Source organism: Bufo gargarizans, chromosome 7 (assembly GCF_014858855.1).
Source record: "Bufo gargarizans isolate SCDJY-AF-19 chromosome 7, ASM1485885v1, whole genome shotgun sequence".
Lineage (NCBI taxonomy): Eukaryota > Metazoa > Chordata > Amphibia > Anura > Bufonidae > Bufo > Bufo gargarizans.
The window spans coordinates 134540672-134564531 of NC_058086.1; the positions used below are offsets into that span (position 1 = coordinate 134540672).

The 23860-nt window shown below is 43.9% G+C and overlaps 1 protein-coding gene across 1 annotated transcript in view; it reads left to right on the top strand.

The window, feature by feature from the left end:
* ASPM (assembly factor for spindle microtubules) overlaps positions 1-16268 on the top strand; it is an 89259-nt gene extending 72991 nt beyond the window's left edge. Inside the window, 10 exon segments of the mRNA XM_044300822.1 lie at positions 641-807; positions 944-1103; positions 2557-2766; positions 5522-5671; positions 5783-5974; positions 11142-11334; positions 11436-11590; positions 12725-12901; positions 13060-13235; positions 15908-16268. Coding sequence (XP_044156757.1) covers positions 641-807; positions 944-1103; positions 2557-2766; positions 5522-5671; positions 5783-5974; positions 11142-11334; positions 11436-11590; positions 12725-12901; positions 13060-13235; positions 15908-16010 — 1683 coding nt within the window. The 3' untranslated portion in view covers positions 16011-16268.
* The last annotated feature ends 7592 nt before the right edge of the window (positions 16269-23860 follow it).

The following is a 23860-nucleotide window of genomic DNA, read 5'->3' on the forward strand; positions in this document are numbered from 1 at the left end:
GCGTCCTGCAATCTCAATCTCAACTTAGAATCCCATGCAGCACTTAGATTAAAGGGTAACGGTCATATTTTCATTAAAAAAACAATTTTAACACGTTACTGCTGCAGCAGCATTATGCATAAAGCAATCTTTAGTTTTTTCACTTACCACTGTTTTCCTTGAGTTTTCCCCTTAGTTACGGTTGTTTTGAATCCTACATTGAGTATCTTTTCAAGATGGCTCCTCTGCCAGTTATCTGAGGCCAAAACTGCATTCCCTCAGGTCACATACAAACTTGCTGTAGCCAGCAGCTCCCTGCCAGCCAATCAGATTGGATTACTGAGAGACACAGCTCAGGTATACATGCCTAGCTCTAATCAACTAGCAAATAATAAATAAAAAAATGACAGTTATCCTTTAAACCCCAGTAAAAAGTCGCCAACCTATCCAAAGTCTGATTAGTGACCACTGTAAAAAGGCGTGTTGGCAGTCACTTATTGGTTAATAATTAAAACTATTAATTTGATAATATATTTCCAAATGTTACGTGTATTTGCTCAAACCATTTGAAATCAAATTTTTATTTTAAAAGGTAAAATTTCGGCATCTTTAAAAATAAAAAAATTACATTTTTCTTTCTTTTTTTGTTCACACAATTTAGTCTGCCCATAGGGCGTCACAAGCCAGGATGCTATTAAGAAAAGAAAGAGCTGCTTGTGTGATCCAGCGCTTCTACAGATCCTACACTGTGCGTAGAAACTACATTACTCTCACCAGGACTGTGAAGACTCTTCAGAGAAGTGTGCGAGCCAAGCAGGAAAGGGCAAGGTAAGCTGGCACTGCCCACCTAGAGCAATTATGTCCTACCCAGTGGGATAGGTTTACATGTGTATTGTACAATTAGTACAGGTCATTGAGCACATTAATAGTATCTTGATGGATGTGTCTCTGTCTATGCCGTTAGGTTTACACAAATTCGAATGGCCGCTGTATGCATTCAGAGGAGGTGGCGAGAGACCCTTGTTGCAAGGAATATCCGCAAAAACTTTCTGCAGAAACAAGCAGCTGCAAAAAAACTTCAGTCTCTCTACAGAGGATATGTGGTGAGAAAAGAGATCAATAAGGTATGTTTTCTGACATATTCCCCCAGCTCACAGTATAACCCCCTATAGACGGGAATACCAGACCTTCCTGGGAGGGTGATTCGTATGGAATACAATGATAACGGACTATATTGTATATCCTACAAACAACAATGCACATGAAATAAAAAGTGCCTTCTTAGAGCCTTGGACTAGTACACAAGGAAAAATGACTCCTACGCCAAAGGCACAGATGATAGCCTGCATGTGACATGCGGCTTGGGGACACGTAATCGTGACCCTGTTGACAGGCCAGGGGCAGTGCGGAGAGCGGATTGGGATCTCGGTGACAGAGCAGATGACTTTAAGTACAGTGCAATACCAAACTTATAAAGGAGTATAAAGCAAGACTATCCCGTTTAATGCTATTTCACAAGCATATTTTTGTCAGTATTTCATCAGTATTTTGTTAGCATTTTATAAGCATAATAGAGACCTTATGTAAATGGAGATATTAAAAGATGTGCCCCTCTTAGAAACGCAGCATATACTATTTGAATCCATTTTCCGGATGGAGAATGCCCTCTGTAGTCACAATACAGATATCCATTTAATAGTCGCATCTGAATGTTATTAGTTTTGCATCTGTAGTTCAAATCCTTTGTAATTGGCTTTCAGTGGATCAGTATTATATCAGGTTACAGATTCACTTGTGTGAAAGGGGACTAAATGTGAGTTCTGCTTTAAAGACCCGTTATCACTTTATTCATTCGATATTTTGCGCTCATGTAGATAACGTGTAAACGCTAGGCCTCTAGAGCTGGTTGTGGTGTTCATAAGGTAGCTTTACCTGGTAGGGAATCCTCTCCAATCCTCAAGACAGTTTCCTGCGCAACAAGGCGCTGAAAGTGAGAACTTTGTGGTTTGCTTTTTCCAATAATTATGGTTTAAAGGGGATGTGCAGGCCATATATATTGATGACTTATCGGCAGCGGGGGTCCAACCCCCGATCAGCTGTTTGAAGAGGAGGCAGCCTCCATGCGAGTGCTGCTTACTGTTCTTTACACTGTCGTTTCGGTGGTGCAGTGTAATGACAATTGTTCACTCCATTCACTTGAATGGAGCGAGTACTTGTAATTACACTACGCTACCGCTCCACGTGAGACGAGGGGCAGTGTAATGAACAGGAAGCAGCGCTCACATGGAGCACCACCGCCCTTTTTCAGACAGCTGATCGGTTGGGGGTCTGGGTGTTGGACCCCCGCTAATGATTGATTGAGCTATCCTGATAGATCATCAATATATATGATATATGGCCTGCACAATCCCTTCAAGGAATTTCTTCATGCTTCTCCCCCCCCCCCCCCCCCCAAAAAAAATAAAAATAAATCAACCTTCTATGAGAAATGTAAATGGCCTTTGCATAGACCAGCTTTTCTGTCTGACATGCTGAGAACCACAAATTTAAGCGGCATCCTGTTTTTATCGTCTGTAGAGACAGCAGGCTGCTCATGTCATACAAGCGGCATTCAGAGGCTTCTGGCATAGACGGCGGTTTCTCAGGTTGAGAGGTGCAGCGGTGACACTACAGCAGCGCTTTAGGGCTTTGCAGCAAGGAAGATGGGAGCACCTTCATTACCTGCAACTGAGGAATTCTGTCATCAGACTGCAGACCTTTGTCCGAGACTGGCTGGCCAGGAAAGAGGTAACTACAGTATAGAGCTCATTATGCAAACTATACTTGGTAGGATTGTCATACACAAATGATGAATAGTTACGTTTCCTGAATATGTTCAGAATTATTTTGATTTTTATTACTTTTAAACTGGCTTACTGTCCACACATAAGATGATGTGGTGTTTGGAGAGTCAGCTTGTTGTTCACATGATACAGCTGAGGATCAGAAGGGAGGTTATAACTGACAAATAGTCACTAGTAAGAAGATTACATTCACTACAGTTTACATCAGGCATCCTCAAACTGCGGCCCCCCAGCTGTTGTAAAACCAACTCCCACAATGCCCTGCTGTAGGCTGATACCTGTAGGCTGTTTGGGCATGCTGGGAGTTGTAGTTTTGCAACAGCTGTAGGGCCGCAGTTTGAGGATGCCTGGTTTACGTCATGTACCTTTCTAACAGGTCAGAGAATAAAGATTTCTGTGAGAGTGCTACTTTAAGACCCCCCACCCACCCAGCACCACCGTGCACAGCTATTAGTGACTGACAGCTATCTCAGTATACCCAAAGAGAATGCTATCCATAACATCTCCCCTTGTTCAAGTGATGGCAGAAACGGCAGTGTTTTCAATATGTAAATCACAAGTTTTACTGAATCTCTTCCCACAAAACGATATATCAGTGTGCTCAGCTCCTCCTGCTCTGTACCATGCTGCCTGCAGATTGCACTGCATTTCACAGGGGAAGGTTTGCTTTATAGAAAAATTATTTGCCATGCAGTACTGCGTGTTCTATATTAAAGTGCGTGTATCATACTTTTCTGGCAGTTAAAGCCACGCATACCCTCGTATTATCTGAGTTGTATATATTTTTTTCTATTTCCTGAACGTGATGATGGTGGGGCTGCCATCTTGTCTGAGCTTTTCTTCACAGAATTTTGAGAAATGCCAGACAGCAGCCTCCATGGGCAAAAATCACAATAGAAGGGAAGGGGACTCATTGGGGATCATTCATCATGACCCCTTACACCAGTTTTTGACGTAAAAGTCACAAGAACCTACTTTGCAACATTCTAAACACCCATACCCCATATTTTGATGCTGTCCTCACCACTGGGGAATGGCGTAAGCGGGGTCATTGGCCCTTAGCAAATTCACAGCGATTTATGCCTGTTTCCAGGTGTATGTGATCCCAGTCGTATTGTCAATGGTGGTTTCTGTGTTAACTATGGGTTATGTGATATTTGTCACTGTAAGGCTACTTTCACACTGGCGTTTTGGTTTCCATTTGTGAGATCCGTTCAGGGCTCTCACAAGCGGTCCAAAACCAATCAGTTTTGCCCTAATGCATGGTGCCATATGAGCAATTACTGACTGGCATAACATTCAACTTAACAGATAAATAAATAAATAATAAATAAATAACACCAAACTAAACTGTGGTATAAAATTGGCCGTGGTCCTTTATTAAGGGTTACATAAATATAATACTGCTGATAATAATAATAACCATCAATAATTAAATAACCAATCAATAAATACTCATTAAATCTTCATTAAATTCCAGAATTGTCCCCCCAGCAAAGCTGGGTGACTAACCCCCCTCTAATTCCGGACCACGACTTTAACAGGGGAGGGTGGGCGGGACGACGTCCTCTTCTTACAGGCTCCGCGGCGACAAGCCCCGGACCTGCTGCGCTCCTCATTAAATACTTGAATTTCCCGCCCTAAACCTCCAGCCACCAATCAGCAAGTGGCAGAAAACAGGTACCCCTACAACAGGTAGGCAACCAGGTACCAATCAGAAACCTCCAATAAATTCACCTCAGAATGCTGAAAAAGAATACATATTAACACAGAGAAAAGGGCGGGAAAAAGGGGAGAAAATGGAGGATTAAGCAACCACTACCCCCAATATGCTCAATGCCACCATGGTGGGCATTCCGTATACCCTTCATGCCCACTATCATTCTGAATGGAAAAGGATCCGCTCAGAATGCATCAGTTTGCCTCCGTTCAGTCTCCATTCCGCTTTGGAGGTGGACACCAAAACGCTGCTTGCCATTTTCTCACACAATGTAAGTCAATGGGGACGGTTCCGTTTTCACTGGCACAATAGAAAACGGGTCGGTCCCCCATTGACTTTTAATGGTGTTCGACGGATCCGTCTTGGCTATGTTAAAGATAATGCAAACGGATCCGTTCAAAACGGATGCATGCGGTTGTATTATCGGTGCAGATCCATAACGGATTTGCTCCAAACACGAGTGTGAAAGTAGTCTTACCCTGATTTGTGATGAGATGACTAAGGAAAAGTTATCAGTGCAGTATTATTCGGCTTAGCGGTTAGTTTGAAAACTGTGGAATTTTAGTATTTTTTTTATTTTAACTATATATGACGACATGGAAAGTTAAAAATCATAAAATATGTATAATGTGAAAAGTGATTCAACCAATAGGTCATTTTCTGCTGACTCCTTTCCTTTGAATGTTTGGGTGAACAGGCTGCTGTGGTGCAGAGGATTGTCCCTTTTGCATATGGCTCATCCATAAGGAAGATTTTTTTGCATTCATGTCTGTGAATCAAAATCGGATCTGCGTGGGGTTGTTTTGGCGGGAAGAACGTTTATTTTTAGCACCTCATTCAGATAAATGGTTAAGTTCCAGACATTTCTGCAACAAATCTGCCATGTGTGACTTGACGCTATGGCTTCGCGGTTCTCACATTGCTTACACCACTTTCTTTCCGCACACAGTTCACTTTGTTTCACTATGTAATCTTCCAGGCTGCACGTCTGAATCGAGAGAGACAGCTTACGAGGTTCAGTTCTGCTGTTCATCACCATCTATGTGCTGTGAGGATTCAGAGATATTTCCGAAATCACTTGATTTTCAAAAAGGCACAGAAGCGAATTACGGAGGTGATTTATATTCAGGTATGCAAGTATACTGGAGGCAGCCATAGTGGCTATAATGAGTGCCGTGTGATCTTGGATTGCACGTGCTGTAGATTTTCCTGGGTTCTAATCGGTGGTCTTTTTTTGCAGCGGTGGTATCGTGCAAGAGTACAGCAAAGGAAGTTTTCCTTCACACGGAGAAAGACAATCACTCTGCAGCGTGCAGTGCGAGTGTGGTTCCAGCACCGACATGAAGCCGCCATTAAAATTCAGAGAAGCGTCAGGGTTTTCCTTCAACACAGGAAGCATGCTAAAGTGATGAGTGGAATCGTAAAATTCCAGGTACTACTGCAAGGATGTCTTCTCATCATTTGCCTATGCATATAAACAGGCTGTGAGGGATATTCGTTAGGTAAAGTGCAGCTCATTCAGGCACAACTTACAGATCACATCATGGAAAAGCCTACTTGTCAGTTTGCGAATACATTTCTAGGAGGAATACCAGATGAACGGCACAATGCAGAGTGTCAGAAAAGATGCACTTATGGTTAATACATTGAATAAATCAGGAGAGGTTACAGGTCCTCCTTGATGATATCCCAGGGTATAAACTTTTTTCATACCTACAAAAAAACTATAATCTGTATATACTGTATTTTTTGCCCCATAAGACCCCCCCCCCAACCAAAGTGGGGGGGAATGCCCCTGCGTCTTATGGGGTGAATGCTAATGAAGCGCTTCAATTATGGAAGCGCTTTATTAGTACCGGAGGACTAGGAAGCGATGAAGGCTCTGTGCTCACCCCTCCCTGGTCCTCGGCTGTGCAGGGCGTGAGTCGCTCTGTGACATCACGCTGTGTGCGCTGGTTCACATAGCACAGCCGACAGCCAGATGAAGAGGATCGCGGGCGGTGAGGAGCGGCAGCGTCCAGGAGCAGGCGAGGTAAGTGTTTTTTTTTATTTTTATTTTAGAAAACATGAGGCTGCTGGGGGCATAAAAGCTGATAATGGGGAGGCATAATGGGAGCTTAAAAGTTGATAATGGGGGGGCTGAGAGGCATAATGGGTGATAATGGGGGGGGGCTGAGAGGCATAGTAGGTGATAATGGGGGGCTGAGAGGCATAATAGGTGATAATGGGGGGGGGGGGCTGAGAGGCATAATGGGTGATAATGGGGGGGGCTGAGAGGCATAGTGGGTGATAATGGGGGGGGGGGGGCTGAGAGGCATAGTGGGTGATAATGGGGGGGGGGGGCTGAGAGGCATAATGGGGGGGGCTGAGAGGCATAGTAGGTGATAATGGGGGGGCTGAGAGGCATAGTAGGTGATAATGGGGGTCCTGAGAGGCATAGTAGGTGATAATGGGGGGGCTGAGGCATAATAGGTGATAATGGGGGGGCTGAGAGGCATAATAGGTGATAATGGGGGGGGGCTGAGAGGCATAATAGGTGATAATGGGGGGGGGGGGCTGAGAGGCATAATAGGTGATAATGGGGGGGGGGCTGAGAGGCATAATAGGTGATAATGGGGGGGGGCTGAGAGGCATAATAGGTGATAATGGGGGGGGGGGGGCTGAGAGGCATAATAGGTGATAATGGGGGGGGGGCTGAGAGGCATAATAGGTGATAATGGGGGGGGGGGCTGAGAGGCATAATAGGTGATAATGGGGGGGGGCTGAGAGGCATAATAGGTGATAATGGGGGGGGGGCTGAGAGGCATAATAGGTGATAATGGGGGGGGCTGAGAGGCATAATAGGTGATAATGGGGGGCTGAGAGGCATAATAGGCGATAATGGGGGCTGATGAGAGGCACGAGGATCTTATCTGAGGTCTGATTGGTGGTCATTTACATTTGGGTCTTATTAACATTAAGGGTCTGATTGCTGGTCTGACCTGAGGTGTAATGAAAAATATTTTTTTCTTATTGTCCCCCTCTAAAACCTAAGTGCGCCTTATAGGGCAAGGGGAAAAAATAAAATTATTTTTATTTTTATTTTTTCTCGCACATATTCATTGGGGGACACAGAGACCGAGGGTATAGCTATGTCCTCTAGGAGGTGTTAACACTAGATAAAGCTGTTAGCTCCTCCCCTGGCGGCTATACCCCCTCCAGCCTGGAGAGAGAGCTTTAGTTTTTTCCAGGGATCTCCTGAAGATTTTTTTAATTTTAGTTTTATTTTTTTTCCTTCTGTTCTCCCGGGGTCGAGTTGCTCCAGTGGCAGTCACCCGCACTGCTGCTGCCTCCCCCACAGAAGACAAGGTGGACCAGGGCAGCCCTGCTCCCCTGCGTCCCGCCAGCTAAGGGGTCACCCATCCAAGCACCCCTTTCCAGCGTCCTGCCACTACGGTGCCAGTAGCTGAAGGGGTGACCCTGCTGGACCAGAGGAAGGGTGAAGATGGTGGCAGGAGAGAGAAGAGAGGTGAGTACACGGGACTAGGTGAGTATTTAACTCTCTGGTTGGTTCCCTCTCCCTCTTGGTGGCATAGTCTGCGACCAGACAGGGCTTCAGCATAGCCCAGCACCCCTGAAGCATTCCACTCCGGCACAGGCCGTTTGGTTGATTGCATAGGAGGAGTGTTGCACATCACGTGCTTCTGTCGCATTTCCCCCTTCTGCTAGTGATCCACTAGCGGGGAGTATCTAAACCTCTTCTGCGGAACTACGGCTCTAGGTGCTTTCGCTTATTTCCAAGAGGGCGTGGCTACAGTTGGTTCTCGCAGACGCCTGACACTTTTGTCCTAGTGTTATATGGGTGCCACCAGTGGATACGGTGGCTATTCATCATTGCATCCTTTTGGTGCTGGTTTCGCACCTGATTATGACATACTCTGTCTTCCAGGGGGTTCCTAGCATCACTTGTGGGTCTTACAGATCCCCCCCCATCTCCATGGGCCTCTGTTGCTCCGGTCGGTCCTGATATTGTCTGCGTCAATACGTAATACATACTCCGTTGTACTTACCTAGTGAGTACGTTCCAGCGGGTCGGCTCTTTTCGCTGACTCCGTATGCTCTATCCACCACTCCCCATTCTCGGGGGAAGTGGTTATGCTGGAGACTCTGATTTAGCTCCTACAGCTTGTTTTCTTCCACAGGTGCGGCTTGTCGCTAATGTTAGAGTTCATGGTCGCTGCAGTGGGACACCACCCTCTGGTAGGTGTCCTGCCCTGGAGCTAGCTTGGCAGTTGCGCCTGTTCAGTGCCCTTCCAGGTAGGGTTCTTTAGGGTTAGCTCCACGTAACTGGGGCAGTGTTGCACGTGGTTTCTACGGATAGTATCAGGCCTCTCCCTCAGTTTTTGCGTTGCTGGGGCAAGCGCTGGCTACCACTGTGGTAGCGGTATTATTTTCCCTACATGCTTGGGTTCTTGCTGCACAGCCCCTCGCTAGGCGGTGGACTCTTTAGCACCGGATCGATGGCTTCTTTTGGTGTTCCCTCCTCTGCTGGGATTTGGGACTTGCATTGCAGTGTGACTTCCCTTGCCTGGCTTCCTTCTCGGGCGGAGTTCTTTTGGCACGGCCGCTTGATCTTTGGCTACTTCTGTATAGCGTCAGTCTCTTACAGGATAGGGGCTTAGACCTAGCCTATTGCTTTTCCTGTCTTCCCCCTATGGCTCATGGTTCATTGTCACCCACTATGCCTTGGTAGTTCCTACGTTGCTACCTTCCCTCACCTGCGTTACATGGGGTATTCGTTTGGTGACTTTCCATTCCAAACACAATCTGGTCCCAACTGGTGGGCTGTGCCGCCCTCCAAATTTTTCCTCCTACAGGGACTCTTCTATTGGTCCGGGTGTGCTAACGGTATCTGCACAAGGACTTCCGTCCTTCTCTCCAGAGCCAGAGTTCCGGAAGCATCCACCATGGAGGTCCTGATCCTTCTTGGCAGGAGTTTTTTCCCCTCCTTCTCCGGGTTCTAGTCGCTCCGGAACTGACTCGATGTGCGTGATACGCCGACCTCGTTCTCCTGGAGTTGTCCCTGGTCACTGCCACTCAGACTTCCTTCTTTCAAGGGGTTCAGTCTTATGTGGCCTTTTCAATGATGGCATGGCTATTGAGACCGCCGTTCTAACGTGGAGTTTTTTTTCCCGACAGATATCGTCCTCACTATGATTCAGGACAGGAGTTCTGCATCGCCAGTATCTATTCTGGGACCTGCAAGCTAAGACGTCCCCCTCACCTTGGGGTTTTCTCCCTCCCTTCTACTTTAAGGGTTGGACCTTTGTTTACCCCTTGTTTCCTTGATGGGTCAGGTGTTGGAGCTTCTGTCTTGGGCAGCCTTCCAGGTTCCCTGGTGCCGTGGGAATCTTCTTTCAAGGAGCAGCACATGTGGCTCCTCTGTCTAGTCTTTACAGCCTTGGGATCTGAATATGGTTTTTCTTTCCTTCGTGCCCTACGGAAGGGAGTCACATTATGGACGTTGTCAGTGCTCTACTCCTTATTAGCAGCAGCCTCCAGTCCCTTTCGGCGTACGGACACCATTTTTCCATCCAGAGGGTCATCGCTGGCGCCCAAAGGGCGATTGCACGTTGGATTTGGTCTGGCAGTGCTGCAATTTACAGTGCTCGGAGCGGGGTTCCACCCTAAGGTGTCACGACTCACTCCCCAAAAGTGATGGGCGTTTTCTCGGGCTAGGAGAAATCGCGCTTTGGCTGCAGAGTAATGTAAGGTGGATCCGGTCCTCCTTGCACATGTTCGCAAGCGGTTGCCAGGTGCATACTTGTGCATCGATGGTCGTTGCATGGGCCGCGGGTCTGCAGACGACAGTTCTTGGTTGACTGCACGGGCTTGCTTCATGTGTCTGTGGTTTTTCCCTCCCTGTTGGACTGCTCTCGGACATCCCATGGTCTCTGTGTCCCCCAATGAATATGTGTGAGAAAACAAGATTTTTTTTTAAACTTGCCAGTAAAATCTCTTTCTTGCTCTTCATTGGGGGATACGGCACCGACCCAGTATTGTTCTTCGGCCACAGTTGTGGCTGTTGCTGGTTAGAACCTGGTTCGGTTCTTGGCATTGTTGCTGTTCCACGTTTTTTCGTTGGTTTACTTGCTTCTCACAAACTGAAGCGCTCTCTCCAGGCTGCATGGGGTATAGCTGCCAGGGGAGGAGCTAACAGCTTTATCTAGTGTCAACACCTCCTAGAGGACATGGCTGTACCCATGGTCTCTGTGTCCCCCAATGAAGAGCGAGAAAGAGATTTTACTGGTAAGTTTTACAAAATCTCGTTATTTTGTCACAAATTACCCATGCTAGAGTGAAAAATACTTTTACAAATGAAGTGATATTTTTATTATTATTATTATTATATTTGTCACCTGTCACAAAGGTATTTGCATTTTCTTTTTGGCTGGATTTGCCTCCTATAAACTGAATTATCAAATAGACAAAACAGTATATTTCAGATCTGTGCCAGATTGTCAGAAATACCAGATTATTAAATGCTGGATTGAAGTATTGTAAACTTTTATACTCTCGCTCTTTTGCTTCAATAATGTGGTTTGTCATTTTTCTGGTAGGCTCTCTGGAGAGGTCATCAGTTAAGGAAAAAGCAGGATAACAAAGCTGTGAAAAAGCTGCGGATGCGTCTACAAAAAGTAAATGAACAAATGAAAGATGAAGATAGACTTTGTAACAGAACACTGGTTGCCGTGAATTACCTGCTGACCTACAAACACCTCTCCTTCATCCTGGCTGCCTTGCAGCATCTTGGTGAGACTCTACTTTCCAACAACATGATCTATCTAAGATGTTTCATTAGGACCTTGTAATGCTTACATGCTGCACGCTTGTATCTTTTAATGCTCCTGTAGAAGTTGCCACCAGACTGTCCTCTGTTTGCTGCGAGAACATGGCGCAGAGTGGAGCTGTAAAGACCATATTTACCCTCATTCGTAGCTGCAACCGAAGCATTCCCTGCATGGAAGTGATCAAGCTGTCTATTCAGGTGCTGCTCAACCTTTCAAAGGTAAGGATAGAAGTAAAGATCTTATTGTCCAAGCTATCTTTGTATAGAGAGGGTAATCATACTGGTACACTGTATAAACTGAGCACCAGGCTCTCCTTAGTGATGTGTGCTCCAGGTTCATAGACGTACTAAAGGTTGGAGAACTTCTATAAATTGGTTGCGCTCCACAAGAGTCCAAATCCCTGTCTAATGTACTGTATATGCAGTGCCTTCAGAAGTTTCTTTTGGGTTCAAAGGCTATATTTTTTTCAAAGTATTTACGACAGAAATCTAGCACAAATACACTGATACATCTGCCCAATAGTAGCAGTCCCTTAAAGGGAATCTGTCACCAGTTTTGCTGCTAGGTTCTAAAAGCTCCGGTGCATGTCACGGACTCCTGGTATTTCTGAGCTGCTAGTCACAGGAGGCAGGGAAAGCTGACTGACAGTTTTATTTGTGCCCAGCTAAATTGGGCAGAGAGAATCAGGAACTCCTGAATATTCAGGACTCATTGGCATACATTGGAGCTGTTCAGTACAGGTTTTTAGTAAAATGTCAGTTAAAGAAAGCGTCCCAAAATTTTCTTGAAGGGATCTGTCACTAGTTTATATGCCCATAGAACACCAACTGGTGACCGATTTCCCTTTTAAAATGGTTACTGTACTTTCAACAAACTTACATAAATCAATAGTACAAATGAATGTACAAACTTTGTAATATATCTTATCAGAGAAAAATGCCCTTTTCTCCCTCTAGCATCTCGCATGTCATCATCGCTCCTTTCTCCATAGACATCAGTGGGCAGCATTGTCTGTGTGTCTGTCTGCCGTTCCTTCCCCCTCCCTTTTCTATAAACTTTTATGGACCGCATGTAACATAGACCTTTAATGAGCTAGTAGTCCATCTTGTGTTTCAAGACAGATTCAGCAGAGAATGTTAGCTTTGATGAGATATATTACAAATACTTATATTTGACCATGCTATTAATTTATGCAAAGTTTTTTGAAATGACAGTGAACCTGATATATATATTTTTATATTTATTAAATGATATACCGTAGTTTTCACCCATGGTTAGGAGGACCACAGTTTTCACACACAATCATGTTTAAAAAGCCCCAACCTGGAATCCCGTTTTCATTTTATCCACAGTATGAAAAAACTGTACCTGTAGTCTACGAGGTGGAGAATTCTGTGGAAACTCTTCTCGATTTGATGCAAATCTACAGGGAGAAAGCTGGAGACAAAGTATCCGATAAAGGGGGCAGCATTTTTACAAAAACCTGCTGTCTTCTGGCAATCTTTGCACTGAACTCCCTGAGAGCTCGGGTAGGTGCCTGGTGTAAAGGGATTGTATTGTGTTCATTGCTGTCCTTCACCTGACTGTAGATTATTTTTATGTATTTTAAGGAAGTTGGCATTTTACATATGGCATATAAATCCACTGAAATTGTTTTTCTTTGTCCCCCGCCACCCCCTTCCCTCAGGAAATGTGTGCTATACCTAAAGCTGTAGATCGTATCTGTAGCATTTATAAACTAACTGCCCGAAAACACAAGATAGACACTGCAAGGAACATCCGACATCGGCTCATGAACAGTTCTCAAAATTTTGGGAACATTTCAATCCAAGCAACACCAGTGCGTACAAGAATTGTTTCAAGGTATGGTTTTGATTGGTTTAGTATGGTTCTTTATATTCCCCATTGACTAGGCTGACCATTATGAGATGAAATGGAAATATTGGGCACGTTTATCAATGCCTTTGTCACAAATTGTGGTACACACCATATTTGTGGAATAATGTGCAGCTTTTTCTTTCACTCACTTTTCATAATTGGCAAGAGAAGTGGGCAAGGCTTGGTAGAAGGTGGATTTCAATTTCTGGTACACGAATGGCGAGAAGTTGAGCCAGATTTAACAGGCCTGTACCTGTAAATCTGGCGCATCTCGCTCTTTGCAAATGTGATGTTTACTAAGGCTGCTATATGCTGCCCCTATGCTAGAGATTTATCATGCCCTGCACTAAAGAATTCTATCTTTAAAAAGTCGCAAATTACGGCTTTACAACCTTTTGGGCTTATTTGCTTTAAAATTTAGTGACATTGTGCAGTTTTCTCCACCGGTCACTTCAGTTTTGGAAAGTGAGCATGATTAGCCTGTCAAACCTGATTCGAAACAGATTTATTAGCTGCAATTTTTTTTTTTTTTTTTTTTTTTTTTTAAAGTTACAAAAATGTCTCCCTCCTTTTAAAGGGGTGACAAAGAAAGTGGAGAATTGTCTCAAGTAGGGCTGAAACAATTACTCAATTGAATCGAGTAATTCAACACAAAAAAAAATAAAAACTTTGATGCAAATTGTTTTTTTTGCATTGAGGAATTATTTGTGTTATGTGACCACGGAGCAGGAGTGAAGCGTTTGCTATTACTCACCGATCCGTCGTCACCCGCCGGCCCGTAGCGCGCCACAGCCTATACTGACACATTGTCCGGTCATAGTGCACGTAAGCGCACACTATGACCCGACGCTGTGTGACGTCAATGAGCAGCGCGCAGAGAAGATGGAGGAAAGGTAAGCGCTGGGAAAATGGCTGGGGGAGGGGCAGCTGGTGGCACTGGGGGGTGGAAGCTGATGGCTGGGGGCTCATGAGTTTTTATAAAGAAAAACATTCTTTTAATTTGTTTTATTGTTATTAGAGTACTCGATTAATCGATAGAATACTTGATTACAAATTACAAAAATGGTCGATAGCTGCAGCCCTAATCTCAAAGCAGAAGTGATACTTAAAGATGCAAGTTTATCAAACATAGTCAACATTTAGTAAATGTGGCACAAATTATGGCAATGCAGACTCAATGGACACAAATTCTCCTCATGTTAAATCTCCCCCATGTCTTTAACTTTTGAGGAAAGTCCCCCCCTTTTGAACACTTGTACATTCTGTTATATTTAAATAGGACTTTAGAAACGCTACACCAGACTGTAATATCCGTCATGAAATGTCTGGTGCCTGAAAAACTATTAAGTGATTGAAGTGAGTTCTCCAGTGCCATTCTCTGAGCCACCAGTCCTCCTGCCGCTGCTAGTTTACAAACTGCAGCTGTGATGTCTGGTATATAGCACTTGACTGCTGCAGCCTATAATTGTCTGCAGTGCTGGACCATGGAGGACAGTGATTTGGTTTCAGCAGTTATGTGCCATATGCCAGCATATCACAGCCTGCTATTGTCTGCTCTGATCGATAGTCTGGCACACTGCACCCCTACCGGGAATCTGCAGGGCTCACTGGAGCTCTGAGTATGGTAGTCTCCTGGGTGCTTATCAAGCACAGTGTTGTATATCGTATAATGGCTGTGCTTGGTATCGCCGCTCAGCCCTATTGACTTAAATGGGGTTAAGCTGAAATTAGGCCATATGACCGATTTTTACGGGGATGTCACATGGCCTAGGAAGAGGAGACAGGGCTCACGGAGTGCCCGGCCTCTTTAATGGCTTATTGGCGGTTGGCTTTGGTTTTGTACCCCCATTGATCTTGATATTCATGACCTATTCTGTGGATAGGTCATCAGTATTAATTCCCGGATAACCCTTTTAACTTCCTGTGTCATAAGTGTATATGTTTGCCCTGAGTGATCCTTTAAAGTGTATTTACACCATTATTTTTATTGCTTCAGTGCATCTAAAAGAACAATAAGGGTGTTTGAGCCGCAAGCTGCAGGTTGTAGAGCAGGAGGCGCATAGCAGATTGATTATATAGTTGTATGGGAAAAAGATTCAGTAGACTTCTGTGTTTTTTATACATTTAAATCCCTGCTCATTCTGGGCTTTGAAGTCCAGGAGATGGTCCTATCAGTAATGACAGCCTTCCCTCTGACTGTGTATACAGAGATAGCTATCAATCACTGATAGGACTGCCGCCTGGACTTCAGAGCTCAGAATGAACAGGAATTTAAATGAATAAATTACAAGTTAGAAGAATCTTTTCCCATAAAACTCTACATCAATCTGCTCAGCTCCTCCTGCTCTATAACATACTGCCTGTAGATTACATTGCATTTTCATCGTGATTGGTTCCCTTAAAGCAGGTTTGCAAATGCCTTAAAAAGAAAAAAAAATCACCATCTTTTGTATAAAGTGCCTGCACAGGCCTATGTGACTGCAAGGTTACAAGCTCTCTGTGCAGTCTGTTCCTGTAGCCATGTTTATGGATCCAGTCTATAGCATTAGATGACATGTCAATTCCGTTCTATCTGGGGCTGCCTATAATAGCCAGTGTCTAATTTCTTCAAAACTATCTTTCATCTTCTACATAACGTTTCTGAAATCTCTTCACAGAATAAAGCCTGATTGGGTGCTGAGAAAAGACAACATGCGTGAGGTGGTTGATCCTTTGAAAGCTATTCAGATGGTGATGTTGACCTTTGGATTGTCCATTTGAAGCTGTCTAATAGCCGGATTGATCCAAGAAATTATTTTAAGATTGTAAATTAGGGATTTTTTTTAAAATATAGAATGTATAAAAAAAAGAAAAAAAAAAATCGTTATATTGGTAGCCATTTTCTCATCTCAGAAGTATTATGCTGCTAAAGACAGCTTTCTAAAGCCCATTGTTTTGGGACCCTGGTGTATTATATGTCTTTGTAAATAGCTTTCTGTACAGATACAAATGTACAATAAAGTACAGTGTTTAACAGCAGACGTCTACATTATAATTCAAATCTATAAAGAAAATATTTTTGAATTTACTGGTGACAATCTGACATTAGAAGGATGACCAGTAATGTTGCAAATAAATCTGTTATGCCTGTGGTTTTAGTACATGGAACCCTAAAGCCAGCCATATCTTACTCCTATGTGAAAAGATCTGCTCACACAAATACAGTACATTAACTGAAGATTGCATTTGCGAAGCTGTCAATCTTCAAAACGGTCAAATTTCTCTGGAAGTGCTCGGAGACCTCTACCATTTACATTTCTCCAGGATCTGAGACCGCACCATTTACTATGCTGCTAATGCACTGAATGGATCACGTAGCAATTTTGCCTTCTGTCGACATTCCTCTGTATTACACACAAGAACGTCACATCCCACTCCACTTGCATTGTAGTCTACCAGTCCTCTTCAATCAGGAGCTGAAGCTGCAATGTGCTCTGCAAGCAGCGGTACACAGCCCGGCTGTGAAGTAGCAGAGTCTGGTGGCGTCGGGCCAACAAAACGTGGCCTGTGATCGTGTAAGCCACCAATACTCTCAGGTAAGCATATAAATACCTAATTCAAACTAAAACAATATTTAACTGAGGTGTAATCGCCCAGCCACATTTTTTGGTCCATATATAATCAAACACAGGAGGAGACTCCATCTATTTACAGCAGCCACTGCCCAACTGGAAAGGTGACGGCGTTTGCACATGGCACAGTCTATTAAGGTTCTGGAAAAAAAAAGTGTCTGTTGCTTGTTTTAAAGGAGTTTTCCAAGACTTAAATACTGATGACCTATCCTTTGGATATGATCAGTGGGGGTCCGACACGCGGACCCCCAGCTGTGTTGAGAAGGCAACGGCGCACTCGGCTTTCCCTTGGAAAAGCAATGACCCGTTCATTGGTCACATGGTCTAGGTACAGCTCAGCCCCATAGAAGTGAATGAGGCTGAGCGGTGGTACCAAGCACAGCCACTATACAATGTACGGCGCCGTGCTTGGTGATCAGGGAGAAGGCTGAGGGGTTCACAGGAGCGCCAATGCCTTCTCAAGCTGCTGATCAGATACTGATGACCTAAGTCTCGGAAAACCCATTCAACTAAGTAGAAAAAAACAAAGTGCATTGAGGATAAGACTTTATTTGCATTCAGAAGGAAGACTTCACATTTACAAATACTTTACAATGAAAATAAGAATACAAAAACATTGTATAAAAGTGACCTCTTAAGACTGGTGCAGTTAGAAATGAAGCCGTAAGGAGGAACTTTTCTAGCTCTGGTACTGCTGATTACGAGCACCGTCCTCTTTCCTGGTTTCTTTTTTTCCCCATGGTAAATGGTGCAATTTTCTATGCACACATTTTTAAATATACACTAAGAAATGGTATTTCTGCTCAGGTTGAATTTAAACTTTTTATTTAAAGGGAACCTGTCACCTCCAACAAACATCCCAAGCCGGCAGCAGTACCTGAGAGTAGCCAGCAGCGTGTTTGTAACGATCATTTTCTTCCTGCAGGCAGATGAAGCAAAAGCTGTAAAAACGTTTAATCCCCTGCCGGCGCGCTTCTCTAGTCAGGCTTGATGTCACTGGGGCAGCGGCCTCCCTGCTTCAAGTCATGGTAACCACGCCCCCTTCCCCGCCCCTTCGCTGCGACTGAAAGTCGGGAGTTCAGCAAAGCCAGCCGAACTGTCGGGCATAAGTGCTGTCAGTCACAGCGAAGGGGCAGGGAAGGGGGCGTGGTTACCATGACTTGAAGCAGGGAGGCCGCTGCCCCAGTGACATCAAGCCTGACTAGAGAAGCGCACCGGCAGGGGATTAAAGATCATTTTACAGCTTCTGCTTCATCTGCCTGCAGGAAGAAAATCGTTGTTACAAACACACTGCTGGCTACTCTAAGGTACTGCTGCCAGCTTGTGGTGTTTGTTGGAGGTGACAGGTTCCCTTTAAGGCGTTTGTGAATCTGGCTGTGTGTGGAGATTTCTAAAAACTAGATTAGGGGTGATACATTTCTAAGGCAGATGAATAAAAGCACACTGCACTTTTTTTCAGAAAACTAATGTTTAAGTCACACAGTAAAATTCAACATGGTTTCTATAGGCCTGTTCACTTGGGAAATATCCAGGGTCATATACTGTATAAGCTATGGCTACTGTCATTTTATAGTCAAAGGCATCTAAGCTACAATTGTTGTAGAGCAGTACTGATGTGTTAAATACTACAGGTGACCACTCGCACCCATCCTTAGTTATTCATTCCCCATGGGTTCACACAGCATATTACAGCTTAGTACAAGCTCACAGTTGTATGGTACCATAATAGGCCCATACACTTCTGTAGATACCCCATCGGACTTACCACAGTCTTCCAACTTCATGCAATGTTTTTAAAGAAGCACTCCAGGTTTTCATTTTACATATATTGCTAACTCCCCATCAGTATTCTAGTATTGTAATTTGTTACGCCCCAAGACCTCGTGCACACGACCGCATGTTGGTCCACATCTAGTCTGCATATTGGGGTACTTTCACACTAGCGTTTTTGCTGGATCTGGCAGGGCTCAGCAAGAATGCTTGTTACTGATAATACAACCGTCTGCATCAGTTATGAACGGATCCGTTTGTATTAGCTTTAACATGGCCAAGACGGATCAGTCATGAACTCCATTGAAAGCCAAAGGAGGACAGATCCGTTTTCTATTGTCAGAGAAAACAGATTGGTCCCCATTGACTTGCATTGTGGGTGATAACTGATCCGTCTTGCTCCGCATCCCATGATGGAAAGAAAACCACAGCATGCTGCGCTTTGCTCTCCAGTATGGGGATGCAACCAAATGGAACGGAATGCATTTTGGAGCATTCCGTTCTGTTCAGTTACTTTTTGTCCCCATTGACAATCAATGGGGACAAAACGGAAGCGTTTTTTCTGGTATTGAGCCCTTATGACTGATCTCGATACTAGAAATGCTAGTGTGAAAGTGGCCTTATTTCTTTTATTTTTTTGCGGATCTGATGTGGACCCGATCATTTTAATGGGGCTGCACTTGGGACTGTCACCTTGCTCTAATGTATAATCAGGAACTCAGTCTGTCTTTCCCTGATATCAAATTCCTCCTGTGGCTCACAGCCCCCTCCTTCCCTCCATGTTCCCGTTTATCACTGTATTCTGTTGAAGATATGTCTTCCTTAAGTAAAGTACCAGGAGTGCAGATAAGTAGGTGAGTGTATACAGTGATATGCTGTAGTTTAGTAAATCTCCTGACTCGCACTGCCTGTCTATACTATCTGTGTGTACTGACTCTCCAGTGTAGTTCTATGAAATGTAGCTTCACAATGGTCTCCCTGCCTTCTGCATGTAAGAGAGGTCAGGCAGACAGTGTGAGGGGACAGCAGTATTGTGTTGACTGATCTGTAATGGCTGCCCTTACAGAGAGCAACGCAGTGTCAGTGTGGCAAGACTCTGCCCCCTCTGTCTCTACAAAGCCAGGCATGATGGAAAATGTAGGATTCATAAGAAAAACCATCAAGATTGCTTGCTGCCAACCCACAAGTTATACATCAAATAAAGTAGTTATACATTGGGCACACCAAGAGCCTATTATTTAATAATGGCCTATCCTGCACTATACAGGCAAATAGAAAATCCTGCAGTGCTTCTTTAAAGGGGTTCTACAGTTATTTTAAACTGATTATCTATCCTATGGATAGATAATCAGCATCTGATAGGCGGGGGTCTGACACCCAGGACCCCTGCCAATCAGCTGTTTTGAGAAGGCATCGGCCTTCTCGCTATTTACCACAGGCCCAGCAACGTCACTGACTAGTATCACTTGCCTGGGCGGGGCTAAGCTCTTCACGTGAATGGAGCTTAGCCCCGTCCAGGCCATTGATACTAGTTGTCACTGGGCCTGCGGTAAACAGCGAGAAGGCTGCAGCACTACTGCCAGCGCCGCTTCCTACTCAAACAGCGGATGGGCGGGGGTTCTGATCAGAGGCTGATGATCTATCCAAAGGATAGGTCATCCCTTTAAAATAACTGCAGAACCCCTTTTAATGTCTGCTTCATACAAAGGAAAACAAAACACGGCATGTTTCATCAGATAGAGTACTACAAAGGTATTCGCCCCTAAAGTACCCCATTGCTGTAGGGGAGAATATCTCCACAATGTGGTATTCAAAACAACCAATTTGTATAACTTGAGCTCACACATCGGTTATTTTGAGCCAAAAGCATTAGTGACGCTACACGGATATAAGGTATAATGGAAAGATCTGCAGCTGGTTTTAGCTCACAATAACTGTCCAAATAACTGAAGTGTGAACTTGACCTTAAAGGGGTTATCCGAGTTAATAAAAAAAATGAAACCAATTCCATCAGGATATACATATAATTTGGTTAAGCTAGATTTCATCAAGTTAAAACCCATATTTACACCTTTTCATGGTTCTGTTATTGCTTTGTTTACATGCTGAGGGGGCGTATAACAACAAAGCCTGAGCTCTGCCTCATGAATATTTCTGGGTGTGAACAATCTGAACTTCCCCTCACCCTGCTCTGCACTTTGCAAAAAAAAAAAATGCATTGCAAGAACTGATCCGTCTATCCGCTTGTCATGCGGATGAACGGATCCGTGTCGCAGTCTTTTTCACAATATGCGCAGACAGGAAGGACGGATCCATCCTTCAGTTGTTTTGCAATGCCGGATCCGGCAGGCAGTTCCGTTGTCAGAACTGCTCGCCAGATCACTATGCTGCAAGTGTAAAAGTAGACTTAGTCCTGCGACCTCTCGCCGTGCTGCGCCGGAGCTCCGCCCCCGTCCCCATTATAGTCAATGGGGACGGAGCGGCAGTCCAGCGGCACGGCTGATCTGACAGGGTGAAAAGCCTGTCGGATACGTCCTGCCGCTAGTGTGAAAATACACTTACGCTAGTGTGAAAGTGCAGGAGCGATAACATACCCTGCTGCCGGAGAAGAGATCGCCTCGGCTCTGGTATGTACTGCGCATGAGCGATCGCATACCATCGCTGAGGCAGTGTGAGGAGAGCTGGAGAGGGGCGGGCACCAGAGGCTCTGACGTCTCGTTTACAGAGCCTGGCCACTCCCTCAAGCAGGGAGAAGCCTGTAAACGAGACGTCAGCACCAGAGCCAGCTTGCTGACGTCAGGGGTCACATGACCCAGAATTAAACTGGCCAAACGGAGAAAGATAGCTTATAGAAGTGATTTAAAGAAACTTTCAGTGAACTAGAATAAGAGTAATTAGAATAAATTTATTTAAGTCGGATAACCCCTTTAATGCTTTCTTTTGTGTTTTTTAAGCTGGAGGCACAATTATATTCGTGTGTAAGAGTGTTTATTTATTTTTCCCCCCTTAATGTGGATTTTCTTTGTACAAATACAGACTTGGCATCCTTACCTTTAAGTAAACAATGGCAAGAAACTTATGAGATCACATCTTAAAGAGTCAAAGTCAAAAGTTTAGAACTATTAATTAATACAGGATTTATTAATTCCCTTTTCAGTAACAAACATCTAGCTGTGACATTTTTTGCCCCCCAAAATACTATGTTTTTCATAAGCCTGTGTGACACCAGCTGAACTGTCACAGTTCCAGTCTGTTTATATGGGTTACAACACGTGTACTGTATAAATCTGGCCAGGTTGTTTTTGTTTAAATGTCCCTTTACATATTTCCAGCTTCATAGCAGCATCTAGTAATATGAATTCTGGTTTGTGACATGACCAGCTTCTGGAATATTGGTGGAGCTTGCATAATACTGCTCCATTCCTTCTCTAGGTGACCGCAGAACACTCCCTGGCCCTCTCCATCAGTCCCCTAGAGAATGAAGTATGTGGCAATGCCTAAGCTCAACTGGTGCTCCAGTCATTTGCGGAACTTGAGACCTCAGTTCTCGAGATTGGTCAGAGTCTCAATGATCAGGTGACAAGTCCACTTTTTAAAGGGAAGCTGAAACCACAATCATGCTGCAGAGCACTCTGCAAAGTCGATGTTTCGTCTGCTCTACCAGCATGTGGAGTACAGAGCCAATTAAACCCTACCCTGCAGTGCACTCTCCGAAAAGCTGCTGCACAATCATGGTTTAGGTCCCCTTTAATCAAATCCCCAACGACCATTTTTACCACCATCTTGCTGCACAGTTCTGCCCCATTGTGTGAACCCATGCTAACCATTCCTAAATTAATTTTCATTAAAGTAATAGTATCTCTAAGGATTAAGTGAGTCCATCAGAAAAGGGCACTGTAACCAAAACTAGAATCCATCGAAACTTTATACCATCCATGACGTATAACTGTGCAGCTACAGTATAGTCCATCATAGGTATAAATCCCAGATACTAATTTATTTTGGACATCAGCAGATACAAATAAGTACCGGTAGGTCAAACACATTAACTGCAAAGTCACTGGTGCCGATCAAGTGTCCTCAAACATCAGTCCTACCTTTGAGAAAGGGACATAAAATAAACACGTACAGTATAAGAAATACTATATATATAAAAATACTATTGTACAAACCAAATTCAAAATTGCACCATAAATGAAATGTTGCGTTTCTCCCCAAAATATGTAATTTCTCTGTGTATATAGTTAATGCTTTCCATCAGAAGGCTATAATCACTGTACACCTAACAAGTACAACATTTAAGAGACTTTTTGATAATTACCATAAAGTCCCTAAAACCCCATCCTAATATAGTGTAAACATTAGCAAGTCAAGTGGTAAGCACTGATATAGAATATGGACACCTAGCAAACGTGGTGCTGACATGGTGGCTATACGCTGTATGTCGTGTCACGTGCAACAGGAACGCCTGTTCTTCCTTTCATCTTGGATTACATACCATGGTGTTTATGTCAAACTCTTTAGCATGAAATCTGCCGGTACATTTTGCTTTGATAATGGATAAGCATGCCACAAGGATATTTGTAGTTACAGTTATAATGGACGGCAACTGTAAGAATATAGGATGGTTTAGAAAAGATCTTAGTGAGCTCTGTTAATGCACATTGTACATGATATGCTAGGAAAGTTCTGTATACATTTAATGAAATAGTGGCAAATATAGGCAAGTTTTGCTGAAAAGAAAGTGAGTATAGCAGGCTACTGGCTTCCATGGTCCGAGGGCAAGGAGATCCATCACTGGACATGGTTCTATGATTGTCCGAAGCGACAATTACTGCTCTTTCAGTGTAATTCCAGCATCTATATAAAAAGGTTATGCAATATTTGATGTGTCAAACGCCCTTTTGGGGCACCTAAGTTTATTAACTAAACCTAAGACCTATCTCTTTGGAAGTGAAATGGTTATGAATGCTGCGCTTTCTTTTAACTTTCTGCATTATTGCACTTAAAATGGGGGTGGTTCAAAACGTCATGGCTGAAACAGTGTTCCTGCCTGGTAAAATATCTACCGGCTTACACTTTATGCATAGTTTTAGTCTAGGTTCTTGTAAGCTTGGTTGTAGTATAAAGGTATTTCTATACCGATATATCAATTTCCTCATAACTCCATTTACCATTAGGATTTCCATTTTTGCAATTTTACTGTGTTGTGAAGGCTTTAGTAACTGA